This window comes from Myodes glareolus, chromosome 10 (genome assembly GCF_982192425.1).
Source record: "Myodes glareolus chromosome 10, mMyoGla1.1, whole genome shotgun sequence".
NCBI classification, from domain to species: Eukaryota; Metazoa; Chordata; class Mammalia; order Rodentia; family Cricetidae; genus Myodes; species Myodes glareolus.
Genome location: NC_142035.1, coordinates 77,518,976 through 77,532,213, shown reverse-complemented (window position 1 = coordinate 77,532,213; position 13,238 = coordinate 77,518,976). Strand labels below are relative to the sequence as shown.

At 42.6% G+C, this 13,238-nt stretch overlaps 1 protein-coding gene across 1 annotated transcript; it reads right to left on the bottom strand.

Annotated features, from left to right (window-relative positions):
• Positions 1-49: 49 nt before the first annotated feature.
• Positions 50-5,588, bottom strand: Rag1 (recombination activating 1). Its single transcript, XM_048443556.3, has one exon. It carries the CDS (start codon positions 5,586-5,588, stop codon positions 2,463-2,465), a length of 3,126 nt encoding a protein of 1,041 aa, XP_048299513.2. The 3' UTR covers positions 50-2,462.
• Between the last annotated feature and the right edge of the window lie 7,650 nt (positions 5,589-13,238).

The following is a 13,238-nucleotide window of genomic DNA, read 5'->3' as shown; positions in this document are numbered from 1 at the left end:
CCCTCCTCTGTGAAAAAAAAAAAAAAACACACACACACACAAAAAAAAAACCTCCACTCATTGCAGTGAATTTCTCTAGAGTATGTGCTTGCATTTGCAATAGGCATTGTTAAAAAATAAAAGTAGAATATTAAACCAGAATCTCGGATATTGCAATTCCCACAATGAGGGGGGAAAGAAATAGCCATCGGCGGCACTCTACATATTGAAATCCTGTGACCAGGTGTTCCTGAGGTTTATAAGAATGTGATCTGATTAGGAGAGTCGGGAGAAGGTAGGGCTATAAATCATGTCCTCAGTCAAATGCTTCTGAGATTGTCCTACATGCTAGCAAGGGGAATTTAATATTGGAAAGTATTTACAGTGTTGTCAATTGACTAGCAGAGTGAACGGGGGAAAACAGCTACCAACCAGGGCCAGCATGCTCCGGGGAGCAGGATGATGGTGGGAATTTAGCTGTTTGTTAGTGCACAGACATCTGTATGGATTAAATAAGATGAAAGGACTGGTGGTTTGGAAGCCTATTCATTACCAAACTACAAAACAAAGAGAGGGGTTTTTAAAATAACACTTAAGCGTGTGTATGTTTTTGACAACTAAATTATGAATGTCTTTGGTATGCTCCATACACAAAGCAAAGAAAACTGCTCCATCTTTCAGTGAAAAACACTAAATTGAATCCCCTCCTATGCACCAAATGTGTGTCATTTAGGATAATGTCACCGATGCACACTTGACAACTAGATTACAAAGCTCTTTGATATACTGTGTATGAAGACTGACAATTATGACCAATAAAATCAAAGGAAAAAAAACTAATTAACACTAACATATCATTATGACTCACTAGCATATAAAATCCCATGCCTGCTCTTAAATTGCTAGTGTCTGGCAAATGCGGAACTCCTAAAGACATGAATAGTTTCCAAATAACGGCATCCTCTAGAGGGCTTCTGGCTTCCTTAGAGATTGGCCCAATTTAGTCTATCCAAAGGCCCAAGACAAACAGATGACTTTAAATTCCATCCTGAGAGACAAAACTCTTAGGATTATAACCTGTCGTTAGGTGTGAATCCTAATTAAATTCTGATGCTACTGTGTAAGCAATATGTATGTATGTAGTGTGAAGAACACAGAATTAAGAGACAAAAGGCTTTAGTTCAAATTCAAAATCAGGCATTCATTATTCCTGTAACTTCAGGAAAAGCATTTAACCTCTATTCAGTGTTCACCTCTTCACAGAGCTGTGGTGAGGAAAACGAGTGTAAGAAGAAATCCGAACGTGGTAAAAGTAAATAATGTACATATGTTCAGACCTCTACTCTAGTACGAGCAGACTCCACCCAAACTGAACAAATGCAGAAAGTACAACACTGCCCCGCTACTAAAACCTGGACACACTGATTATGGACAGGCTCATGATCAAAAGAATAACACAGTGCAGAAGAGGGGCCTTTATGAAGCCTGCACTTACCTAAATTGAGTAACTCGTGTTTCATATAGAGAAAATCGGATTGACATTTTCAACAAGGCATTAAATCTGTTTTTAGGCAGTAAGGAAATATGGATATAAAAAATTCTGTGACCTTGAGAGTGTATGGAAAAACATTGAGACTATAAATTACTTTTAATTAAAAAGCAAAAATAAACAACCAGAGTTGGCTATAAATAGCTAAGCAAATATGAGTTTATAAAATTCAATGGATAGCTGTAGCTAGCAGGTGCATTCTCTAACTTCATTATTAAAAATTTAGGATACCAGATGACCTCCTAGACACTGAAGGTGACAATAGTGATGCCATTTATACCTAGAAAAAAAACTCATTTTTCTGAAACCTGTCTTGATGTAATTTATTTCTGCATAAATGTGCCATACAAGAGAATGCACTGAGCCCCTGGTAAAGGTCACCATGTCCTACAAATGTGGAGTGTTGTTAGAGAACCCTAAAAGGCTCCTTTGAACCTTGTAAAATAAAACAACAAATATGAAATTTACAAAATAGTCCTACAAAATCTGAAATGGAAAAAAAATCGCATTATATCTCAATACAAAACATAATAAATTGAGGTTAAAAAAAAAAAGGCATGCCCAAGACAAATTCCTTTCCTAGCATGCTCGACTGTTCTTTGACAGCTCTGGCTTTGATTTTCATGACACACAGTGCCATGCCCACGCTGTACATCCTTGTCCCCTGCAGTTACCACTGTTCTCAGTTATTGAGCTTTCAAAGAACGGATTTCTCCTGCTGCCCTGCTGGACTCACTAAATGGCTCAGGCAATCATCTCATCGACTATCCATCCCTGACCTGGTGACAGCACCTCTGGCCTGTCACTCCAACCTGCCACCCCTTGGGCGGAAAGACTCACACACACAGTGGTATGACAGGTGCTAGGAGAAGACCTCGATGCAACCCAAAGGAAAACAAATTTGCAAACGCCACCTTCTTTGTGGTGGTCCTATTTAAAACTCCATTGAATCTTGGGTTTCCAGAGAGTCCTCAATGCCCAAAGGGTCCCCTAAGGTCTCCTTTGCGTTCATGGTAAAGCCAGAGCTTTTTAATGCATTGTGAGCGTTCATAAACTTCTGGAGGTATTTAGAAGTATACAGCCAGTGGTGTTTCAGGACATCCTCCATCTCATAGCACTTGGACTGCCTGGCATTCATTTTCCGGAAGCGCCTAAACAGTTTATTACCGGATTCATTCCCTTCGCTCGCCCATGCCCCAATAGAACCATCCCTCTCAATAATTTCAGGGACGTGTGCCAAGGTTTTGTGAAAGTAATTAGTGATTTTGCCCTCGTATCTATATTTGAACTTGGTAGAGAGGAGCTCAGCAAAACGCTGTGAGTTGAAGCTGTACTGGCAGAGGGACTCCGGACACTCTTTAGCAGGACACGACGAGCGCCACACGGGCTTCATCTTCAGGTAAAGGTCCATCAGCTCCCGGAGAGCTTCGTGCCTCTCCTCAGAAGGAATTAGCTCACAAACTGCATCTACAGTCTCTTGGGTCATCAGCTTCCGGGCAAAGTTACCGTTCATCCTCATGATTGGTTTTAGGTTCATCCTTTTCCGGAGATGTTTATCCAGTGTGGCCTGCCATCTTTTCCTTTCCTCCTTAGAGGCATTGGGATTTTTATACACTTCCCCTATCTCCAGCTGGAAAATCTTATAGAATTCAGCCGCATTGCCAATGTCACAGTGGAGTGCATCTATGGAAGGGACTGTCTCGATGAAAGGTTTGGCAGAGACCCCTTTCACCCTGTCCCGGAGTTCTTCCACGGACTCATGGTAGGGATTGGACCGCCAGACCTCATAGCGCTCCAGGTTCTCAGCGTGGCTTCTGGTTATGGAGTGGAAGACAAGATTTTGAGAGGCTTCCAGACGAGTGGCATCACAAAGTGTACAGATGTAGACTGAGCCAGAGGCTTCCAGGCCTTCTACTTCCCGGACAAGTTTTTCATCATATCCAGTGCCCCTGAAGATGAACTTGAAAGTCCTGAGGATGCCCCCCATCTCCAGCATTAGCTCACTGCTCTTCATGGCCTCCCTTTCAGCAATGAGGGGGCTTAGGATGGCGGTCAGGGTTTCATGGTCAGACTCATCTGCCAGCATAAGACACAACGGCTTGCAACACAGTTCAGAATTGGGCTTGGGTTCCTCAAACACCTTCACATTCTGCGAGCCGTGCTCTATCGTAATTCTCATTATTGTGAATGAAAAGCGAACTGCCTTTTCGGGGACTGCAGGCCCACTGCCATGCTTCTCACTCACGTCTCCCATTCCATCACAAGACTCCTTCACCACAACAATGAAGGGACCATTTAGGTAGTCATCAAGATCTTGGGATCTCATTCCTTCCAAGATGTCTTCTTCCATGTCCATCAAAGCAGACACCAAAGCAGAATCGTAGCGGAACCTCTTTGCGATGGTGTCCACCGGATATTCATCCACAGAGGAGGCAAGTCCAGACAGCCCATCAATAATGCCAACATCCGTTCTGGAGGACACATTCTTCAGAGGGGGCTGCCACTCAAAGGGGTGGTAGCCTGGCAGAAGGATTTTCTCGGCATTTCGAAGAGCGTGCAGAGGCTGAAAAATCTGCCTCCCGGTGATGGCTTTCACCGTCCTGTACATCTTATGGTACTGGCTGCAGCTGAGGAAGGTGTTGACGCGTATGGCCAAGCAAACAGCTGGCTGCAGACCAGAGCCCCGCCCCTGCATGATGGCCTCTAGCTCATCCGCTTGTCTGTGCTCATTCCTGGCCCTCAGTGCCAGCAGGAACAATGTCAAGCACACAGACTTCACATCTCCACCTTCTTCTTTGTCAGCAAATTCTTTGACTTGAATCTTGAGTTCCCTCAGCCTATGCTTCTGAGCCCTGCGTGTCAGTGACAAGAGGTGTTGCCGAGGCCGGCCCCCTTTATTAATGTGCACCAAAGTCTCTTTGGACTCTTTGTGGCTTGAGACATGGTGGTTATACTTTTCCAGACTCACCTCCTCATCACACTCTTGCGCAGGACACTTCACCATCAGAGAGTTCAGGATGTTCAGAAAGGACTTCACGGGACTCTCCAGGTCAGTAGGGAAGCACGGGTATCGGCAAGAGGGGCAATAGCTGCCCATGACTTTGAGACATCGGAGAATGCAGATCCTGCAAAATACGTGCTTACAGGTCGTCTCCACGGGATCAGCCAGAATGTGTTCACATATCTGGCAGGAGATGGCTTTCACAAAGGCTGCTGGGAAGTCCACTGCAAGAAGTTTGGTACTCAGATGAATCTTACTGCAGTTGGAGATCTTCTTCATGACTTCCTTACTGCTGACCCTAGCCTGAGCTCTCTTGCGCTGACGGTCCCGTCTCGCTTGGTTGAGCACAGTTTTTAGTTTCTTGCTGAGCTGCACATTGGGCTGATGCATCTTCCTCTTGAGTCCCTGGTGGCTAGGGAGGCAGATGTCACAGGATGCTGTGTGGGGATGCCACTCCATAGTCGGGTTCCTTGGGAAGTAGACCTCACAGGGGGCACTACTGAACTTCCTGTACATAATGCTCCAACAGTTGTGGCAGAACTCAGTGGGGTGAATCGAGTCAACATCCGCCTTCACATCAATCCGGAAAACTCTGGCAATGAGAACTGGCCAGGAAGTGACTCTCTTTTCCTTCTTTCGGAAAAGGCTTTGGGTTTTGGCATCCACAGGCCCATGGACTGGGTATCTCCTGTTGTGTCCATCGCCCTTGAAAGGATTCCCGCAGATGCGGCAGAAGTGTCTAAGCCTGGCTTGGTGAACTCTTTTGTCTCTTGACTTCCCATCAGCATGGAATTTCTTTGAAAATTTGGGGTGTAGTTTCAGTGCTCGTTGAGTTGGAGCTGAATTCTGACCACCAGACTTGTCTGGAACTACTGGAGACTGCTCTAGGCAAGGGTTCCCCTCTGAGGGACCCTTCTCCTTTTGGGCTTCTTCGGGTGCCTTTTCGAAGGATCTCACCCTGAATAGCTTAAATTTCCACTCAGAAAATTTCATGTGTGGGTGCTGAATTTCATCAGGAGCAGGACTGAGCCTCAGAGTGGGTGGCAAGGAGACAGCCATGTCGGCTAAGCTTCCTAAGAATGGTGAAGAGAAATAGTCAAGTTAAGAAAATATCAATATCTGATCTCTGTATCTTGGAAATAATTGAGATTGACACATTCAAATTTTTATTCGTTAATTCTTTCCAAAAGATATTTACTAAATCTCCTGCTGATAATATAGCCAAGAACAGTCAATTACTTTTCTAACAGTATTTGGGGCCCCTAATACTATATGTACAAATGATTTTAAATGCTGTGTATATGTAAAATTTAATTCCCTTATCACAAAAAAACCTTATCTTTGATGACAATATTATTGGGTGATTGATTTTATTTCCCAATATCCCTGGTTATCATTAGGTGCTCAATATTGTCATGAGTAAATGCAATAATCAATTGGATACCAAACCAGAGAAAACTAATATTTTCTACTTTGTATTAGCCTCATTACACTAACTGGACAATATATTTCCAGGTTTTTAAAACATTCTTCTGGGAGATTGGTTGTTGATTTCTTCCAAACAGTCATAAGGAGATGGTAAAGCTACAAACCCAGAGAAACTAATTACTCACTACTTGAAAGGATGAAGTGAATTTTGAGCTTTACGGGTGCAAACTAATAATAAGTATCATGGATAGCAATTATGCTTACAATTTTAATTAGTGAATGCTATTGTAAATTAGAAGGCTGAGTCTACATTAGAAACAAAACCACAGAGCTCTTTAAACCTGCAGCAAACCATAGTGTGAGTCTAAGATGAAAACTTCAAGTAGCTTCAGTAATCTCACACAGCTCTTCCTGAAAGTCACTGCAGACCAAAGGTCATTAGCACAACAGTATGCAATAAGTAGAGATACAAGGAACAAACAGAGGGGGAAAATGATGTGGTTGCGTTATAATCTCAAAAAGTAACAGAAATAATTTTCTTAAAAAATTAAAGATGAAATGACATGTTTCCTAATGATATTCTGTTGTACGCAAAGACTGTTGCCTAGCCAAATTGTCATCAGAGAGGCTTCATCCAGAAACTGAAGGAAACAGATGCAGAGACCCACAGCTAAACAGAGCTCAGGGAATCCTGGGGAGAAGGGGGAAGAAAGATTGTAGGAAATATAGGGGCCAAGGACACCACAAGAAAAACACAGAATCAGCTAACCTGGGCTCATAGCTAGAGTGCTTGCATGGGACTGACCCAAGCCTTCTGCATATGTTACAGTTGTATAACTGGTCTTCTTGTGGGACTCCTAACAGTGGGAGCAGAGGCTGCCTCGGACTCCGTTGCCTGCTTTGGGGGACTCTTTCCTCTAGCTTGATTCATCCAGCTTAAGAGGAGAAGAAGTGCCTAGTCTTGTTGTAACTTGTTATACCATGGATGGCTGATATACACAGGAGGCCTGCCCTTTTCTGAAGAGAAAGGAGGAGGAGTAGATGAGGGTGAGAAAGAGGGGAGGTTGTAGGGAGGTGCTGGGAGGAGAGGATGGAGGGAGAGGAAACGGATTGAACTGGAAATTATTAATTAACTAATTAATTAATTAAAAATGGAAGCAAGCGTTATGGCGCATGTCTGTGATACCAACACTAGAAGAATGGGAGCTGAAGAATCAAGGCAAGCTTGAGATCAGCCTGGCCAACCCTAAAGAGTTCCAGTCCACCCTGGGATACAAAATGAGACACTGTCTCAAGCAGTAATAATAGTAAAAGCAATAATAAACAAAATTAATATGCCAATTGTCATATATATATCAGTCACAAGATAGAAGAAAAACAAATGATGCCACCTGAGTACTCTCTCAACCTAAATTAGACCAAACTGCCTACGATTAAGTCCTTAGTTCATAATATACCTTCCCATACATGTTCCCCAGATGTACCTGGCTTAACTCTTTGACCAACAACCTATGTCTCAAAACCCATTTCCCCCCAAAAAAGATTAACCATCTCAATGAATTTTATAGCCACATTTGAAGACAATTCCTCAAATACTACATTTTGACCAGTAGTGAAACTTGGGCAAGGGACGTAATAGCGGTAGAGACTAGCCAGGGATGCTGCTAGCAACATTGCTTGTGAATTCTTCCCTTTAAGCTAACACACTTTGTTCCACGTCTAAGTGCATTACACATCAGAGAAGTTGGTATTTTTTTCTCTTTAAAATTAAAGGCAAATTTTTAAGACTTGATTGAAAGTGAAACACAGTTTGGCTGTTCCTCATGCGGGACTATGGAAGCTAAACAATTCTAAAAACATTTCAAAGGTCTCAAGAACCCCAAAGGTATTTGAAGTTCTGCCAAACAAAGTCCTCAACGTTACTTTCTGATCAATTATGTTTCTTCATTCTTTCTTGTAACAAATGCTAGGCCAGTCTCTGTGTTCCTTGCCTTTGGCTTGAACCAAATGCCATTTTCACCACATTAAATACTGACCTTTCACATTCAGTAAGTCAACTTCCCCTAACTCCCACTGGCCTGAAATACTGACCAAACCCACCAACACATATGCTGAAATATTTCCATGGAGTAATGTAGTGACTAGCTACTGCCAGTCAAATCGGGGTATTTATTAGGTTGCTTTGCAGCACAAATCATAAAAGCTTATCTAAACTTCAAAGCAGAGGTGGGAAGTATGTGCTAATGCTTTAAGGTGATATTCAGGAAGATGCTCAGGGGGAGTTTCTTTGGCGGTTACACATTTTATGAGGTTGAGAGACTATAGAACTTCTAAAAATCTGATTTAGTAAGTCCTTGTAATCGCTCCAGTTATCAAAGACTAAAACTATTGGTATCATTTAGTTTTAATGAAAGCATGGAGAAATTAAAATACCTTCATATACCCTTGAGAGAAGCATACATGTAAATTATCATAAAAAGTCTAGTGACACTTGCATAATGTCTTTCAAAAGTTAAGGCGTGTTGTCTTTCATGCAATAAATTTCCTTTGAAGAAGACATTCTATAGTTAACCTATAGAAATACTTCCAGAAGTATATGATGACATTTATATAAAGCTGGGGAAGATTTATTTAAAAAGTAGCTAGATACTTTGAAAAACAGAAAGTAATACAGATAATCACCAAAGGGGCATTATTAAATAAATTGTGGCCTAAACATAGAATAGAAGCTACCTTGTGTATACATTACACAATGAATAATTTCTATATACAGAAGTAAACAAAAGATGTTCCTTGCAAAAAGAGAAGAAACAATAATAGAAAGTATAAGAGGATCCTGTGTATGAACACACGTTCATATTTTATACACATTAAAAATACAGGAACTTTAGAACCTTATGTACTAAAATCTTAACAGTGCAGAAGCACTAGAAAGGAAAATTAGAGCTAAGAAAAGGGTCTCTTGATTTCATTATTTTTTTATTTGAAGTCTCCACATAACACATGTATTTTTTAGTTTTATCACCAGTTCAGTTCAAATAAACCTTTTTCCAGACTAGACTTGTATGTAGTCATGATACTTTTATATTCTTTCTTTTTAATTTTTCTCCAAAAAGACCTGACTCTGTCTTAAATCTGGCCAGCATCTTTATTCTTGTTTGTTTGTTTTCTGTTAAACATATCTCAAGGGGGCTAAAATTCAACCTGTAGGAACCTGAAGCTAGGACGGTGAAGGCTGATTTTGCACTCGTGATTTGAAATCCTTCAAATGCTCCTTGTCTTCTCTTACAGCAAAATGTCTGAGAGTACACACCTCGGAGTCTCAGAGGCTGAGGGCCTAATGCTGGCTCAGCTCTATTGTAGTAGACACTGTCACCTGAGGATTGCCAGCATCTGCCACCATAGCTGTGACAGTCCCGCCCTCCACAGGTCATTGACTCTATGAGCCCAACCTGTAGTGGCGTAGTGAGGCAAAGCTGTGGCTTGTAGTGAGTAACCATTAGTAACACTGGGTGTCTGGAAAGCCCAGCAGCAGCTCATTTCTATCTCAGCCCTGACAGTAACACATGCATCTCCCTGCTTGGCTCACCATCTCCTGGCAACCGCTACAGCATCACCACTGACTGGCAAGTGAACCCCAGAGACCTACCTGTCTCCTTCTCCCTGGTACTGAGATTACAAGAATAGGACATCACACCCAGCTGTTTTACAAAGACTAAGGGATCTGACTTGGATCCTCATGCGCATTATCAACTGAGCTATCTCCCCAGCCCCAGTCACACAATTTCTGTGTGCCCAAGTGTGGGTCTTCTTTGCCACACCTTTTTTACTTTGTTCTCCGCTCAGATACTACTCTGTCACACAACGTGCACCAAAATATTTCTAGCATCTACAGAAAATTCTTGCCCTTCTTCCAGGGGACCCTCTCATTGAACTACTTTAGAAAGAAACACACAGCTACAATTCTTTGTTGCACATCCCAAGAGATTCGCCTCAGAGTAAGGTCTCTTCCATTGACAATTCTCAAAAGTAATATGAGTCGGAATCACCACAGCGACTGTTTCCCAAAGCCTGCAGACCATTAGCTTGCAGAGAGCCTGCCTATTTGTCTAGGTGGAGACCAGAGACTGCATTTTTAGACATTGCAGTGGTCCTGATGGAGCGGCACACAGGTCCCATTTTCAAAAACACTGGACTTCTCAAGTCAAGAAATGTCGGGCCACACTGGCAAAACCTGAGAAATTGCATATTTCCTTCCAGCCTGGAATTCGTTGCTCCTGATTATTGTTTCTTGCCTGAGCTAGCAGTGCATTCGTTCATCTCTCCTTTGCAGCCATTCAAGCAGCTCTCCTTAAGCCCTCCTCTGCCAATAGCGTCCGTTTGTATCAACTCAGATGTATTCCATCTGCTCCGTAAGCCTGCCGTGTCTCTCAACTTGGCCTCTTATTCCTTTTCTGATTTTCCTTCATTTCAAACAAAAACAGAATCAATGCCAGCTTTCCTCATTCCCTCCCTTCACTGCCTGCAAGGGAAACCTCTCTCATGGTTCTGATTAGAAACACAAAGAATATAATAAATAATTTGACTCAAGGCATGAGAAATACAAGAGTTACCTTACTCCTCCACAGGCCTCCTGGCCAGAACGTTGGGATGTCTGTAGTTTCGATGTTATTATTCGATACCGCAGAGATAGCAATATGCTCTGTCTACTCCCTCCTTGCTCTCTTGTCCCTTCGTACACAAGGCTGCATTATTTATCAGTCCCCACTGTCCTCCCCACCCTCCCCCAACACAGAGGGCTAACCACAGATGATGGGAGCCAATCACAGGCCACCCCCCCCACCAGCTCCAGCTGACACCTGGCTCTTCAGGAAGCTTAGCTGGAGGACCCAAATGTAGAAACATTCAGGGTGTGTTCTGGAGAGCTGGCTGTCAGTTTACTGCCTGAGAATGCCTGGGGTAGACATGGTCTTGCAACTCTGAGCTCTGGTTTCTACCTGGGTTCTAAAGCTCCGTGCTTCAGTTCCTGCCTCCCAAAGTCAATAGGAGGTAGCAGTGAGAGTTTCTATAGGAAAATTGTTGGGATGGTACATGATTCTTAGTAAATGTCTATCAAACATTAACAAAGCTGTGAAATTTTATTTATTATAAACAGCCCCAAGACACTTCCACCTGGTCAAGTCTTTGTTAGGACACTTGATACACCTTGAAAGAAAACCAAGTTTAAACATGACTATAGTCTTGAGAACAAGAGGCCTAGATGTAAATGACTCAGGCCTTAGATTCCTTACTTACATGCTGTAGGTTTCAATCTGGTCACCCACAACACAAGGTTGGTGTTATTAGATCAGTGGGCTAGGTCTCTGAGTGCTTTCTGCTTACTTAATTCTCACAACAATCCTGTGCATCTGATAGTATTAGCTCGAGAGAAAGGTTTCAAACAATAGAAAAACTGGCCCATGGTCACTCAGCCACTAGATGTTGAAGGTGGGTTGGAGTTGTGAAGCCTTTTCCACGTGCCTCTGTCTCTGTCTGTCTCTGTCTATGTGTGTGGTTTCTACATGTTTATGTATAACCACATGTGCAGGTGCGTGTGCACCTGGATGCAGTGTGCACATAGAGGCCAGAGGCCAACATCATTGTGGTGTATTGCTTCATTGCTCACTGCCTTGTGTTTTGAAGCAAAGTTTCTTGTTGAACCTGAGGCTCAACAATCCCAGTACACAGGCTGTCGAGCAAATTCCAGGAATCCTCCTGTCTCCATTTCCCCAGTACTGGGATTATTGGCAATGCATCACTGTCCCTAGTTTTTATGGATGCACTCTGAAAATCAAACTCAGGTCCTCTATTCATGCACTGGGGACAAGAAAGAAGAACCGCTGGATGACACACGTGGAAGCAGGTACCTTCCATTCATACCACACTCTGCAAAACGCTGCAACCCGACTAGGATCACAGAGAGGAAAAGAATAATTTGGGCATTCATGCTTCATCTTGAAGAAAAGAGAAAAACAGTATTACCTCACAGATCTGGAGCAAACCAGCAATACCAACTATCCCAAAGTCGGACTTCAGTTCTCTATGAACATTGGACATCAAATGATACTAAGGTGGCTGAGCCATCCTTGCTGGCCCTGGATTCCCCTGGGCTTTGTATCAAAAGTATAAGGCAAACAAAACCAGTCTCACTGTCTGGCTCCAACCCAGAGCTGGAATAATGCGCTGGACTTAAATATTTTTAAGTCCAGTTCTTTTCAGCTTTCCTTAGAAAATTGGAGTTAGCAAAAAATTATGTAGCAAATTGTTTAGGATAAGGGCATGAGGGTCAGACCCAATAATTAAGTGTTCTCTCTCTCTCTCTCTCTCTCTCTCTCTCTCTCTCTCTCTCTCTCATATGTGTGTGTAAAATGATAATATATTTATGTTTACTTTTATTGGCCCTGTAACACTTTATAAACAGAAAAATTAAGAAGTATTACAAAATTAACCCTAATGAATTAATAAAATAGAAAAATATTAGGTACATACAAAAATGACCTTAAAATGGTTTAGTCCTACAACAGTTTAGATGTCTTTTTATCAAATTCTTCAAAGTCAAGGGCACTAATACTCCCCCCATTTTGCCCAACAGTCTCTTCCTTACCACCCACATCGCAGTCATAGTGTTCTTTGTTTCCTACTGAGAGCTGAGACCACTTTTGAGACACATGGAAAAACAAGCTAAGCAAAGGGCCCGGGTCCTTTCCCTAGCGACTCAACTTCTATTCGCTATCCTTTCAAGTATTTTCAATGAAATAAGCCCCACCTGGAGCAAGCCTTGACTTTCATCATTAAAGTGCAAAGTCAGAGCTACATAAGAGTCTGTGTTATTCCAAGCAAATTAAAAATGGAACCTGCTGACAGGTGTTGGCCAAATTTTGCAGAAGGCAAAAACTGAAAAGGGTGAACTAGCATCTCGACAACGTGATGCCTGCTTCCAGCCTGCAGCATAGCCCTCTAGCTGACTGATTATCTATAGAAGCCAGAAGTGCCCACATGTCCTTTGCTCACGGGACTTCTCCAAACATGCCTTCCTGCTGTCCTTCCATTCAGCCTGCCTGTCCATCCAAGTCCCAAACCCTCCTGTTGCCTGCACTTATTCCCTGTGACTTCCCAAAGGCCCTTTTAAAACACCTTTTCAAATTCAATTTCTTCCCAGACAGCAAAGAGCTCTAGTTGCTGATACCAATCAGAATCTCCCCTGCGGCCAGGGTCTGTGTAGGTGAACACTGTTTCCCAGCC

Coding starts and splice junctions, on each gene's coding strand:
- Rag1 (XM_048443556.3), bottom strand. CDS start 5,588: ATGGCTGTCTCCTTGCCACCCACTCTGAGGCTCAGTCCTGCTCCTGAT.